The sequence below is a fragment of the Pholis gunnellus genome (genome assembly GCF_910591455.1).
Source record: "Pholis gunnellus genome assembly, chromosome: 16".
NCBI lineage: Eukaryota > Metazoa > Chordata > Actinopteri > Perciformes > Pholidae > Pholis > Pholis gunnellus.
The window spans coordinates 15,444,281-15,459,661 of record NC_136543.1 but is presented as its reverse complement, the minus strand read 5'-3'; the positions used below and the strand labels follow the sequence as shown (position 1 = coordinate 15,459,661).

The 15,381-nt window shown below is 46.7% G+C and overlaps 1 protein-coding gene across 1 annotated transcript; it reads right to left on the bottom strand.

Annotated features, from left to right (window-relative positions):
- Nucleotides 1–1,528: 1,528 nt before the first annotated feature.
- Nucleotides 1,529–15,039, bottom strand: dlgap3 (discs, large homolog-associated protein 3; the record flags this gene model as incomplete). The annotated part of the gene is made up of 12 exons (XM_079176739.1): nucleotides 1,529–1,843; nucleotides 2,525–2,671; nucleotides 2,876–2,967; nucleotides 3,068–3,362; nucleotides 3,533–3,752; nucleotides 4,701–4,795; nucleotides 4,983–5,515; nucleotides 7,005–7,221; nucleotides 7,341–7,443; nucleotides 8,150–8,361; nucleotides 8,895–8,927; nucleotides 13,969–15,039. 12 exons carry the CDS (start codon nucleotides 15,037–15,039, stop codon nucleotides 1,529–1,531), a joined length of 3,333 nt encoding a protein of 1,110 aa, XP_079032865.1.
- Between the last annotated feature and the right edge of the window lie 342 nt (nucleotides 15,040–15,381).

Genomic DNA, 15,381 nt, shown 5'->3' with positions numbered 1-15,381 from the left:
ATGGTTACCAAACACTATCAAATTGCTTCTCTTCTATCATTTCACAATGAAACGATGGTTTCCTCTCTTTGATGACTTTTTGGACGGGCTTTGGAGGGAGCTACGTTAAATACGGCTCATTTTGTGTTCTCTCGATTCAGAGAAATCCTTCCTTCTTTCATCAGCGGTGTGCGAAACCGAGAGGATTGCACTTCAAGTTAAAGCCAGTGGATTCTGCTGAAGACTTTGCCAGCTCTCCTCCCCTATTACTTTGTGACCCGCTGCTTTAGAATTCGCAATTATGCAAACACATCATGTGAAAGTCCACTCTGAATATTCAAGAGAAGAGAACGGAAAGAACTGATAAAAAGTAATGAAGAGACTGATCTTCTTTCATGGCTGTTTCATCAGGTTGCCTGTTAATTCCTGACTGAGGTGGAAAGAACTCTCTACAGACCACTGTTGTTGGATATGGGTCCTCATTGGACCACTTGGTGGTGCTGTAGTCTCACAGTGAAATGGGGGCCTTCTCAGTAAATTCCTAAAAAGCCACCAAAATATACTCCCCTAAGAATTCCCAGCAACCCCACCCCTGAACACTTGAAACTTCAGAGAGACTACATGAAAAGCAAAAGCTTGTTTGTGAGGCTCTCTAGCTGTCAAGGCTGTGATGCTACACAGCAAAAGCTCTTTTTGGCAAACATGAGTGTGCACACTATGTACAAATAGCACTTGCACATTCAAACGGCATCACTGCGGGTAGTCGATGGGTACACGGGATGTGAGGAATGAGGGGAAGAGGCAGAAAATAGTTTAATATTCTTTGACTGGGTGCCTGGGTGGACAGATGGCACCGGGGTGAAAAGTGCCAGCTGCAGTTGACTGACTATGCTTAGGGAATGTTCTTTGGGGATCGCCAACCATCTGACTTTAAGGGCATTTAAACTGATGGTGAGAAATGAATCCATGTTTATTCATCCATACTGGTAGCATTGGTGAAGAGTGTGGCTATATCGCAGTTGATTCTGTTGCAAATGGCATTCAGGAGATGGCAACCATCCATAGGGAGATTCTGTTATCTCGTCATCTCCACAGAGGATTTGTGCCTTAAGCCCTTTATTTTCAGTGATGGAGAAGTGCTAGGTGAACACGCACAGGCATGCTACTACTGCGTGAACCTCCGCTGACTACTGACTACTGTTATAAAAGTGGACTGTTACGTGTTTGTCAGCCAGAAGGAAATTCAGAGAATTCTTTAAAAAGTCGATAACTCATGTCTGCTAGCTACCATTTCACATTGAGGCCTCTGTGTCAGTAAAATGTCCAAATTTCAAGACACTAAAATGGCTGTCATTGCTTGTTTGATGAGCAAGAGGAGTGAATTTGTGGTTGTGGCAAGTGAAGTGATGGAAATGCTGAAGGGAGGGTAGCGGATGAACAGAGATGACCTGCAGAGGATCAGTACTGGGCTCAGAGATAGACTGAGATTCGTGTGCAGGTCAGCAGGGCTGAGTGTGGGTGAGGAGGTGGGTGGGAGAAACCACAGTCTTCAGAGTCGAGTCTGGGCTTCGGGGATGTAGATCTCGATGCTGTCTGCGCTCTCTGTGGCCGAGTTTTGCCTGAAGGAGGCAGTACGCTTGGTCTGCAGCAGCCTCCTCCTCGCTTCTGTCCTCTGACGGTCCCCGAGGTCCAGAGACTTCTCCCTGATGGGTAGGGTATGTCCACCAATGCGAGGTACCACCAGACCACCCGATCCACCTCCTCCACCTCCGGCGCCCCCATCACTGATGCTATCGGCCCGGAGGCTGCCACTCACCCCGCCTGCTGGCTTCTTTGGTAAGGGAGGAGGAAGTTTCTTATCCTCCTAGCCCGGCAATGGTGAGACGTAGATATAAGATGAATATATGGATTTATCGTATCGGGTGGGGAAAAAAATAAATAAATGGTATTGTATGGTCGTACGAAAGGAATCCCATGGAGATATTGGGAGAAACAAAGAGAATGACAAACAAAAGAGCAACACCACCAACAAAAAGGGTAAAATTCAAGTGAGGAAGAATCACGGGCCGAGACATTATGAGAGACAAATAACCATAAGCAAAAAAAAAAAAAAGCAAAAAGCATCTCAACATGCATTGGCATCGGGTGACGTAAAAGGATATGAAATGGGAGAAGAAGAAGGTTCAAAAAAAGATTGTGTAAAAAGAAAAAGAAGAAAAGAGAAACAATTGTTAGTTTGTTATCAAGAATAATGTAGTTGAGCAGTGAGAAGCCTAACCTTCAAAGACAACAATGTAACAGACACACGTCTTCTGTCTGACTAGCTGAAAGAAATGCACAAAAGCAGATATGCATTTAGATTTCTATCAGTTTAAGGCTCCACCGTCTCATGGGCAGCTCAGTTCCTCTTGCTGTCCTGTATTTTTACAGCCTGCATAGGGTTGGAGGGCACGACCATCTGCGCTACTCTTCTGCACACTGCCATCTTAGCCCTGGGACAGTGCTGTTGGGAAACCAGGGCTGTTTGGACCCCTGAGCCTCTCACCTTCTTTTCAGGTGGGAGCCTCCAACCAGAGTCCTTGAGCCTCTGGAGGTCCTGAAACTTGACCCTGACGTCCTCTATGTTGAGCTGGAGCAGGTCCCATAAGCCTGCCAGGTCCTGAGAGGTGGGCTGGGGGTACGCTGATGGGTCCTGGGAGAGCAGGGAGACAGAACATGACATGTCATGGGTGACAAAGCAATACGCAAGGATATGTGAACGAGAGAACGACATAAAACTAATTTTCAAATAAACATTTTTGCAGCCAAGCTAATTTAGCCCAGTGAATCTCATGCAAACCATGCATCATATGTAATGTGTGTTGTCATGCTTTTACTTTCAATCAGACATACTCACCACACTTTGTTGGCAGAGGCGGAAGAACTGCTGGACTTTCTGAGACATGAGCATCTGGGCACTGCCAACTGCATTTCGTATCAGCTCAAGAACTAGAGAGGAAACGGCACACAAGTAGTTTTAGAAATCAAAGAAGCGTTCACTGTGCATCCTTTCCTCCGATCCTTTTTGATCCTTCCCCCCCAAACTCACTCTCCTCTGGCAGTTCGTTCTCCTCTGCCTCTCGCTCCATGTTCTGGCACCAGCCCTCCATCCTCTCCACCTCCGTCTGCAGGAGGCGTAAGAAGAACTCTCCGTCTCTCATGCAGGGCGAGGCTCGGCCCGAGTCGGGCAGGCTCCGGGGGCCCTCCAGGGACGGCGTCCCCGCCCAAGCTCTCTCAGAGGTGATGGGCAGAGGGGAGTGGGAACGTGGAGGCAAGTGTGGGTGCTGGTGGGGCCGTGGATCCGCTTGGCAGGCCTCAGTCGTATAGCCACTCTGGATAAAGTCCTGGGATAGCATAAGAAAAGTGTTGGACACATGGTATTTGGACCATTATTAATTTATATACCTCCTCCTTCTGTCTTCATCTACGAGCATTTCAACAAGGGGACACTGGACCCCTGACTAATGAATGATAAGTACAATAGTATTTGCCCAGCGTGTCACTGCAGACCTACCTCTCTGTAGGCCCATTGTCCCTGTGTGTGGACGGTGCGGTGGCAATCCGCGTACTGGCTAGCTGACTCCGGCTCTGACGAGTGCCTCTGGAAGGAACAGCCAAACTGGAGACCCTTGTCCTGCGTTGGCACGGCGATGCTGAGCCCCGGGAAGCCCTCGGGGTCCAGGTCGGCCTGCACGCTCGCCGTCACGCTGTTGGAGCGCTTGAAACGAGCCCGCCTGCAACAATGGGAGTCACAGCAGGCCCAGAGCCATCCAGTCACACAGAGTGTCGCATGCAAAAGCAATGCTCGGTCAGTTTGTCTTCTAATTATTGCACATTCCTACCGGAGCAAGACAGTCACGCTGTCGCTGCAGTCACTACTGCTCTCTCGGCTGTGATAAGCCCTGATAAATCCTTTGGCATATGACGCACCAGTGTGTGCAAATGTCATGTCAATGGACTCAGTGATGAGTGTTTACTCTATTACAAGTTAATACCCCACCTCCCCTTCTTTGCTGTCTGATGAGGCTTGAGGTGTGACTCAGATTCCCGCTCTCGCAGTTCTGTTTTCTCCCCCGACGTCACACTGTCCTTCTTGACTATTGCAGGCGGCGGGGAACATTGTTAACAGGTGCACGATCACACACCGCTCGGGGTTCGGGAACGCGCGATGCTGCCGAGTGCTCGCACGTGTATCTGACCCGTAAGCAACGGCGTAAGCAATGCTGGATGTAATTAGGAGAAAGGCTGCATCCTGTGTGAAATTCATGTCGAGTGTATGATTTGCAGTAGTCCTGGTAACAGTCGAAAATCAAGACGTTCTTGGAACAAAGTGTTGGGTTCAAGCTGAGATGTCTGATGAAATGTTAAATGAAATAATAGGATCTAGCCTAGAAATCAACCATAGGTGGCTGCACTGTTGGGCGCCCAGGAGATGAAGGCTTTTTCAAATTATGTATTGAAATTATTCACATAAATTACTGTGTAAAGACCAAAAGCTCTTGATTAAGCCACATATTTTGGGGCAATTAGCAAACAAACAAATGCATCTTAGTTTGCTAGTTTGTGTGCATAATTATGGAAAGTTAAATGGCAGGCAAAATAAACACGCATAAAGTTGGGAAGAGATTTCAAAGATTATTTTTTTTTTGCCCTGCTTTGATTTCCAGTTGTATTTCCGTTACCTTTTGTCATCTTCCACTTGGACTCCTATAGAGTGGACCTCTGTAAGAGCTTTGCCCTCTGCGTCTGAATCGGACAGAGTCTCTGAGCTGTCAACCTGCGACAGAAGAAGCAACAAACACCACAGTCAGAGCGCAGAGGTATTTGATCAAACACACACACCAAAGATGTCACGCACAACTGGTCATAAATGAGACATTTTCATTCATTCATCATTCATATTTTGGGGCTCAAGATCAACACCAATCTTGCATATTTTGATAAAGTAAAATGTCCTTTCTCACCTGTACAGCTATGGATGGCCTCCACTTTCTCCCACCACGCCCTTCGTCCTGCCCCCCAGCTTTACACAGCACTATGCTGTTCTGAGGCAGAGACACTGACTTCCCCAGGCTGCCCCCGACCCTGCCGTCCCTCTCCCTGGCCGGCCTCGGTGGGCCCTCCAGTAGACTGTCAGCCGAGCTGCTGTGTTTGGCTCTTACACCCGGACCCCCTCCATAGGGCACCAGTTCCCGCGAACCCCTGACCCCATCTAAGCTCTCTGCCGAGTTACTGTGCTGTCGGGAACGTCCAGGGCCTGTGGCGGTGTAGTAGCCCCCTCTAGAGGTGCGACCCGAGGGACCGTCGGAGCTGCCCAGGTCCACTGAGTTGCTGTGCTGCTTGGGACGCCCGGGGCCTGAGCTTGAGGCTAACTGTCCCCCGCTCTGGAAGTAGGCGTCCTGGGTGGACTCAGTGCTGCTCTGGGCCCGCACCGACAGTGAAGACTTGGACATGCGAGGTGGGAGCGGGGGAGGAGCACCTTTGCGATAAGGAAAGACTTCAGTGTCAGAAGAGGGGGAGAAAGGAAGAGAGAGGCATAGAGGGCTGTTAAAAGCAAAAAGGTACTATTTCAACAGGGAGCAGGGGAGGTGGATACTTACAAAAGGGACAGACTGGATGGAGAAGGTGAAAGGAAATGCAAAGAGTGAAAAGAGGGAAATGTGTTGACATATAGGAGGGTACACCAATACAGAGAGAAAGAGAGAAAACAACAAAAATCAATAAATAATAATGCCAATGCAAGATGTGACAGAAAGATTCATAAACAAAACTCAAAAGCTTCGTTTGTGGACACCAAAAATCAGCTCATGGTATGAATTTTAGTGGGAGGCGGGGTGGTGGAAAAGACAGAAGTGACAATAGAAAACCTCTTCTCTTAACTCTCTTCCTGGGAAGATTAAGCAATTTCCTGAGAGAAGTATTAAAATGAGAAGGGGCAGATTCTGTCTCTTCCTCCTCCCTCACATCTTGGTTCAAGCGTCCGTGTGCACGCGCACACACAGTTAATTTTCAGCGAATAAGGGATCAAACTTTAATGCATTTCTTTCAAAGCATCTTCACCACCGACCGGCTTGTCACAGTTTACAAAGGTCCTCACCATGACGGCTCTAAGCTCCAGCATGGGAGCATGCGTGTATGTAGGTGTATGTATCTTTGAGTTTGTGTGCCGCGCATGTGTGTTCGTGCTTGATGTATAGAACACATCAGGGGGGATTTGCTGGTCTAAGCTCAGACATTTGAGTCCTGCAAGGTACCGAAGTGGCTCTGCAGTCCCCTGTACACACACACACACTATCACAAATCACTCCAGGTTTACTGTATATTGGGTTTGAATAAGAGCATGATTGCAAAGATAAAACAAACAGACACAAAATGCAAAAAAAAACACGTTTCAGATAAAGATACATAAGAAGGCAAACGAGTGGAGACTACACCAGGAAGAGGCATGCTGCAGACAGATAGACAGAGAGAAAGCAGCAGCTGGAGACACTGAGCTATCATCAGAGCGTTCCTGTACCTGTTACTGAGCCTGAGAACCCTGCGATCACACCGTGGAGGGTGATGGGAGAGATGAGATACAGAGAACAAAGAGCATGCACAATAACATACACACAAGTCTGTGCTTATAGAATGCACACATATACACGAACACAAGGAAAGTGCTGCGGGAATGATTGGGTGAAAAATTGAGATTGAAGGAACAGAGGAGAAATTCAAGGGTACAAATTAAAAATGGATGCACACATTGCAGGCAGCTGAGCAACGAGGGTGTAGGGTTTGTGATTGTGTGTGTGTGTGCATGAGCTTGCTGTTGTCTAAGTAAGTAGACACAAGCTGTCATAAAATGCCTTCTCTCACACCGTCTGTCCTACTGCGTCTCCCACCAGGTTGCTGCCACATAAAAGGCAACCACACATCCTTACGCAGACAACACAGACTTGTATTTATTGGGGCGCCAAACCACACACACACATGCACACACTCACCGGCCCCGCCCTTGATGCTTCCCTGGGGGCCCGACATGGAGAAGACAGAGAGGCAGTCGTCGTCCTGGGAACAGCCGGCCTGGATGGCACGGACGTAGCTGTGGCTGCGAGTGCGGAACACACCTGGGAGGTCCAAGGCCTCGACGGCTTGAGACTCCACCTCTCCAAACATGGTCTCACACACTGCCTCGAACTGACGGTTCAACGTGTCTCCCAACTGAAGGACGCGAGAGAGAGACACATTGCTGCAGTCAAGTTACTTCAACTTAAATTCCACATCCCCGCAAAACCTAAGCAAATACACAAATCACACGAGTAAGCCACATTGTTTGTTACCTGTGAGCTGGTCAGAGAGCGGGTGTAACTACGAGAGCGGGTCTGGGTTTTGGGCGTGGTCCGGCTGTTGGGGTAAGGGTCAGTACACTGCTTACACGAATACCTGAATTAAATCATTTAAAAATTCAAAGTCAAAAATTCATTCACAGCAGCAACACACATTGGATTCATCACAACTATCAAATAGAATGTCACTGAGTCATGCTCTGACCTTTTGAGTGTTGTAATGCTGCATTCCCATGTCAAATGGGGAAAAGTGCAATGCATCATGTTATGACTATTATGTGTTTATCTTATTTGAAATCATTCTGAACATTTGAGGTTATATGAGTTATGTATCCACATGAAAGATATCCTCATCTCAAGATGCTGTGGTTGACTGAAATCTGCCACGGAATATCTTAATTAAAGGGGCACACCACCAATGTTACACAATTTAAAAATGTATGTAATATTCTCTGTGACTGTGGAGCTGAGGAAATAACCCGGGTGATGTCATCAGGGTTATTATCCCGGCGTAGCAGTGCTAAATCAAAATGTGTACTCTTGTTTTGTTTTTGTCTTTTGAATATGTAGATTTTCTGAATTTGAGTCATAATATTGTGTTTTTTTTGGTTGTTATCGTCTACCCCTTGAACCCAGGACCCAAAAATGTAAGGATATCAAAGGCATGTATCAACAACGTGTCATGCAAAATGTCGTTCCGTGGTAAAATGACAGCTTTCGAATGAAGCAAACAGTCAGTAATCTAGCTTCAACATAAAAACATAACATCATAAAAGCCAGACGCTCCATTTGTGACATTAGACCTTTGATCCATGCTGATAGATCGTCTAAAGGCCTCCCTCTGGGCGATCAGGGTGGACTTGGGCGAGGCTTTTGGGCTGGTGTCTGAGTCAGCACTGTCATCGTCGCCCATGGCCTTGATGTAGCTGCCGCTCCGCATACGACGGCACGGGATCTCCCCCCCACTGTCTGTTGCACCGCTACAATATCCGCCACCCCAGTCGTCTGAAGGGACCTGAGACACAATCACATTCGTAAGAGTATTCACATAGTCATTGATGAGTAAAAAAAAAGAACCGTTCTGGAGGTGGATTACTCTGCAACATACAGTGAGTATCCATTTTAGTACGATTTTTTGTTAATGTGTTAAACACTGACTCCAAAGTAAGAATGCATTCTTCTTCTACACCAAACTGTTAAAGGGAAAAGCAATTTTCACATTGTGAATGAATTAGTGTGGAGATATTGCAGATGTTGTCACTGCGCCGTTGGCAGCTTCTTCCCAATATCTGTTAATAAAGTCAAAGGACCTCTCAAAACAGAAATATATTTCATCACTGAAGTATATTTCACAGCTCAAACAGAGGGAGAACGATGAATCAGACGTACAGTCATGGCACACGTGCACTCAGTGTAAAGCCAACACACCCGCACAGATAGCTAAATGCATGCCCGTGAACATGATGAGAGCACACACACACAACCGCACACATGCGCATACATGGAAGATGATGTTCAAGAAAGAGAGAAAGAGAGAAAGTGACTTACAGAAAGAGAGAAACTCTGACAGCTGGAGAAACACTGACACAGAGAAGGAGAAGCAGAATAAGCCAGACAGACAAGAGCAAATAAAGCAATGAGCCAAAAGGCAGGTAAACAAGCAGAATGGACAGACAGACAACATGTTGGCAGACAGACAGACATGGAGGGTGGCAGAGAGAGAGACAGACCGATGTGCAGAGTGGACGACCAACAAACGGAGAAGCTGAATTACATACTGAAGTAGGCAGAGAGCAGGAAGACAGATGGGCAGATGAATGAGATTCTGATGAGAAAACAAAATGAAAATAACACACACACACAGAGAGACACACACACACACACAGGAACACAGCCAGGACAAGAAACTAAGGAGGAAGACAACAAATATAGAATAGATAAGGAGCGATGAGATGAAACAAGAAAATAATAATGACATCAGGTTCCCACTGTGGCCGTCATGTAAAATGTATGACTTTTCATAAGTCGTAATGCTTTGATGTAACTCTTTAAAATATTACCCCTTCTGGACTGTTATCGTTCTCTAATGCAGTGAATGAAGCTGTGAAATATTTTTCAAATACCCTGTTATTCCCTGCCTGAAAAATCCCCCTTTAAATTCAATGATATTCCAAAACATTCCATGATTTTTTTCTTTTTTTTTTTGGGGGGGGGGGGGGCACCTGACCATTGAAAAACACAGATAGACAGCTATAAAGGGCAAGATTGAAACACACAGCAGTTCCTGTCTTTAAAGCTGCATTAGTTGAATTTGTTTGGTTATTTGGGGTCCACAGGACAACTGAAAAGACAAAGTGCTAACATTAGCAATGTTTTATATCTGTCTCTCTTTGTTCTACTTTCTTTATGAACCCCTCCGCTCCTCTAGATGTCCCTGCCGGTTCTTCTTTGTTTTGCAGAGTGGAGGGTCGTTCAGCTTCCTGAGCCACACTTGGTTCGGCGTGGCTGTTGCTATAAATAATATAAAATCTCTTCCCTTGCTGACGCAGCTGCTGTTTTGGTTTCGTTTGCTGCAGACATTTTCATACATCCATGCCTACATGACTGATCACTGACTTCCACGTTTGTTTCTTGTCATGTTGTAAATTATTTTGCCAATTTATTACATTTAGCTTATCCGTCAGAGCCAAACTGTTAGTGAGTTGCTAACTTAGTCTGTGTGTGGTTTGGTGCTGGGCAGGTAGCATGATGGGTTTGATCAGAGTTTGTGGGCCGGAAAACCAAACCAATGAGCTAAAAGAGGCTAAAAAGTTATGCAGCGCTGATGGGAACTGCAGGGTTAGGTTAATGATTTTCTGTGGATTTGTTGTTATGAATGATGCCTTTCACATTACACACATTCATTTGATCCATTGTTAATATAAATACTGACGAAGTGCAGCTTTAATTAACATCATAGCAGATGTAAATACCTATCAACCTTGTACAGAGAATTCTATTACTGTGGAGGACCACTTAGTTTGACATATAAATATGTGTGCGCACCATTTGATCCCACTTCTTTTCCAGCACAATGAAAGCTTTACACGCCATCTAACAGGAAGTAGTGTAACAGCAGCCGCTTGAGCAGAACAATCTTTCGCAAATGCTGTGAGTTGTGTGGTCTCACACAAACATGTGACCAAATAAAAACACCTACACTTGTTGACACAAACACACACACACACACACACAGTCAAGGCCCCCAGGGTTTGGCATCCAGCTGAGTGTGTGTTTTTAAGGTCATCACTTAAAAGATGATTCAGCCTAATCTCCCGATCCCCCTGGCCTTCTACTATCTCTCTCATTTTCTCATGCTGCTCTTTCTCTCCTCTCGCTTTGCCCCTTGGCTACCATCACCTCCTTTATCTCCGTTCTATCCCCGAGCCGGCTTTGCTATCTCTGCATCCCTCAATCTTTGTCTCTCTCTCTCCCTCGCTGTTTCTGTCTTCATTTCACTCTCGCTCCATATTCTGTTTTTTTTTTTTATCATTCCTTATCTATCGGGCACAGGCCCGAGGGGAAGGTAGAGGCTTAGTGAATGGAGAGCCCCGGGTTCTGATGCCCAAAGTTGTGATTGGCGACACCATATAGGAGAAAACCTTGAACATGTCCCTTTGACTCTGGCCACAGTAATTCAGACTTGTGAAGATTCAATCTTCTTCAATTCTCACTTCAAGATGCCTCACTTTTTTCTTGCTGTGTGACCTACTGCGGACCTGTATGTATATGTTAATGTTGCGATGACAGTTGGTAGCTTGGGAGTCCAACTACTTTGTCTCTTTCTGACTTAAAGGAACAGTCGTACCATATTTAAAGTGATTTAAAATGTAATGTATTTGCTCAGCATGCTTTGTGTTTCTGTTCAGGAGCATCACACTGTCCTCCCTTTTCACTACTTTGAGATTTAAAGACTTTTTTTGCTTTGTATCACAGACTGTGATTTCACAAGATGTTACTGTAATCTCTTATGTGCTATGCAGCAGGGGTAGGCAGGATGTTTTCTCGTATTTTCAAAAACCGACCAGAAAAACTGACATGTTATTGATTTACGTTGATATGGTGAACAGCCAGCAGATAAGGAGCAACATAAGCATTCATTTGGAGTCGTGTTTCTGGTTACCTGTGGAATATTAGTCCAATATTCACTTTCACGTTAGCTCTTCTCTTTTTGGCCACTAATATGTGGCTCCTTAGCTCCAGCTAGTCGCTAACTGTGGAGGGCAGGCAAGCAGCAACCTCCTGGTCTAAAAATAAGTGAAGCCAATGCGTAAGTGCCTTAAACTTGTATTATCTCTATCAGCCATCAGGGGGCGACTCCTCTGGTTGCAAAAATAATTCAGATTGCATAGAAGTCTATGAGAAAATGACTCTAGTTCTCACTTACCTCAGTAAACATCGCAAACACAAGTTTGTTGTCTCAATCGCTGTCCGGTCTGGGAGCTGTCTGTGTTTTCGTCCTAGAACTTTAACCCTTCACGGGGTGTTTTCAGTTCATAAAAGGTAATTGTAACTTTTATGTTGACCTAAAAATGTCTTAGTCAGCATCCAGTTGTACTCAACTACACTCGCCCCCATGTCAATTTGCACCACAGATGGCGACGGTAAAAATTCCGAACCCGAGGATTCAAAACTATAGTGATGTCACGGTGACTACGTCCACTTCTTATCAACAGTCTATGAGAGCAGGTAGCAGTTGGTTTTTAGAACTTAACTATAAAACCCAAAATATGAGCTGAAAGACACTACAAAGCTGAACGGCAGAGCTGGGTGATAATTCTCTGTGGGTTCATCACCATAAGTGACCGCTTTCATATACAAGTAGACATGTAATCAATTGTTAATATCAAAACTTGTATGCCCGCTTTAAAGTCAGTTGCGTAATGCTTGATTCACCCAGCAAACATCGTCAATTTTGCCTCCAGAGAACAAGGCTTCAGATTGGAGCTGTTGCTTCAATATGGCACTGCTGCTTGTCCTGAGGTACCGGTGGAGTATAGACCTGAACAGCTCTATATCTGCTGCTCCAGGAAGCTGTCTGCTCTGAAACCATGGATCAATCTGGCAGACTTCGGCACATCCAAGCGCAGCCCAAAATTCACTCTGTACCTCGCCCCTTCTCACAAAACTGCAAGTGACGCATGGAGATATGAGAAAAGCTGCAGTGGGGAAGTTCATTTTGTGTCCTGAGGTGTGAATGTGATGGTAGCCTCGAGCACTGGGGCTAATTTTGCGGAGTTTGTCCTGTGAACACACTAACACGCACAGGCCTGCTCCCTCTGTCTCTTCTATCAGCAGACCTCAGCTGTGTCTAAAGGATAAGAGTTGGAAAAACACCACGGACTCCTGTGGCTACCTGCTGTTTCCGTAGAAACACAGCCTGCATGGCAGCTCGAGCTCAGCACAGCTGGAGGTTTGTGCGTGCGTTTGTGTGTGTGTGTGTGTGTGTGTGTGTATGTGTGAGTATGTGTGCTCAAGTACACTGTAACAGCCATTAGCTTTTCATTTTACGGAATTCACACACAATGAGATAACGGGCAAAGGGAAAAACACGTGTTGGATTTGGAGATCAATCATGGCAACTGGAACTGGAGGACGGACTGTTGGGAAAAATAATTGTGCTTTCAACCTGTGTGAAGGGTTTTAACACAGTCAGTTAATACCTGTAGGAGAGTGTCAGTGCCCCAGGGATATATGAATCATGTTGGAACATACTATGCCTGGAAAAAAAAAGTATTTTGAGTGTACATTTTTTTCATAGACTCTTCTTTCAAATTAGGATTAAAACATTTAAAGTTTTGACACTATGGTTCCCATCATGCCTTGAGTAATGTAAACATGAAGAGCTATGTTGTCAGTTAGCTGTTCGCTACACTTGAGTCCCATTTTTAGCTTTTATTTCTTTACATTTATGGAAAATCTGCCCCATGCGGCATTAGCTGCTAGTGCTTCCCCTTAGCACTGGATGCACTTATTAGGCTGTACAGACAAACAGACAAATGGATTCATTTGGAAAATTTGAATTTGACGATTATCAGGAATGATCTGAGGTTAAGAGAGAGCTGTTTAAACATGATTACCTTCACCAAACAGGTTCTGTTTTTGGTCCTGTTTATTTGTTTGTCAGCAGGATTATGGAAAGACTACTGGCCCGATTTACATTAACTTGTTGGAAGGGTGTAGCATTGGCCAAGGTAGAACCTATTACAGAAGTCCGAAACACATTGCGAGATAGGGCTTAGCCTTGGCGGAGGTCTGCGTTCTCTTGAGTGCCCTTTTAGATTTAAATTGGGATTGTGGATGGTTATCCTTAACGGACATTGGAAACTCAGCAATCACTGGAACATGCACTCCGGGTTGATTGAGTTATGCCTCAAAAAAGAAGCTATGACATTTTTGATGCAAAATGTGTAAAATGAAGCTAAGAAATAACCTGCATGAGACAAGACACAGGTTACTTTTGAGCAGCAAACACAGTCACCCACATACTGTATTCCCTCGGTACACACACAAATACAAACACACAAACACACACACACACACACACACACAATCATTGGTTGACGTGCAAGCGGATACACACCTGCAAGTAGTGGAAGGTCCTCTCCTTCAGCTTACTCTCCAAGGGCACCAGGGCTTTCTCGTAGCCTCCTCCCCTGGTAGAAGGGTACACCTCTCTGGCCTGACTCACTGTCATGGCTGACCAGGTGCTCCTTTTCAGAGAGTGGCCGTGGGGCGCGTGATGTCCCCCTCCTTCACTCCCAGCCAGAGCCATCGTGGTACAGGCCACGCACTCCCCAGGTACTGGCCCACCACCTCCACGCTCGCCACGCTCCTTGGGCCTCTTCATGGTGAGCTCCTGGATTGCTGCATCCAGGCTCTCGTGTCCGCTGGGATACCCCCGTCTGCCCCCACTGACCAGGTAGCTGCTGTCGCTGTCCAGGTTGTCGTCAGAGCTCCACCAGCCTGCTGTCCTGCTGCGGTGGCGTCTGCCCGACTCGTGGCGCGAGTCTCCGCTCTTGCTTCGCTCTCGAGACTTGCTCCTCCTGGTAGAACGAGGCTGATGACCTGAATAGTGGCCTCCGCCATCCTCCCCTGAACTCCTGTGGCCTCCTCCTCTCTCGCCACGGGAGTCCCCGCCTCCTCTCGTGCCGTTGTACTCCCGTTTGGTCGGTGCCTCCAGAGAATGGGACTTAGCGAAGAGGCGCTGCACAGAGTTGACCAGGTGGCGGATACGTGAGGGGCTCTCGCTGCGTGGCTCAGCACCCCCACTAGCACTGCGCTGGTACTGCAGTGTGTGGAAGCCATCAGGATGGAAGGGCACCTGCTTCTCAAACTGGTCTATCATGTTCGGGGGAATGCGCTGCATCTTCCCTCCGTGGCCTGAGGACAGGCACTCTTCGCAAGAGTCAAACGACTGGAGAGGTGGGTGCTGGCTGGGGTGGGAGCGGGGGAAGGTTCCCCCTCCAGAGTGGCTATGAGAGTGGGAGTGAGAATGGTGCCTCTCCAGCGCCAGGGCCTCAGCCGGACCTCCATGAGGGTAATAGTGGCCATCGCCGTGACCCTGGTAGTAGTCTCTGCCTGGGCCGTCACAGTCCTCAGGCGGGCAGTGGCAGGGTCCTCCTCCGCCACCCCCGGAGGAATGCTGGGACATGCTACGGCTGACATGGTACCCTTTCACAGGCGCCGGGGCGTGGTGGGCCGTCCGGGCCGAAAGGGGGCGCTGTGGGCGTGACAGGGCTGCTCTGGTCTCACCTGGGGACCACAAAAAGAGTTACAATTTAGGTCTTGTATCCGTGAAGACAGGAGTGAACACATTGTATTTACGGGCAAAAATAGGAAACTTATCAAATAATTGAATCAGGTGTTCTGTCTCGCAATCAGTAATATTTCACTTTCTCATTATACAAAATAACTGTGAGATGATGAGTCGGTGTTGCTGATCACTGCTGCAGTAACTCTTCTGTAGCTGCTGATATTTCAAGCTTTCTTAAAA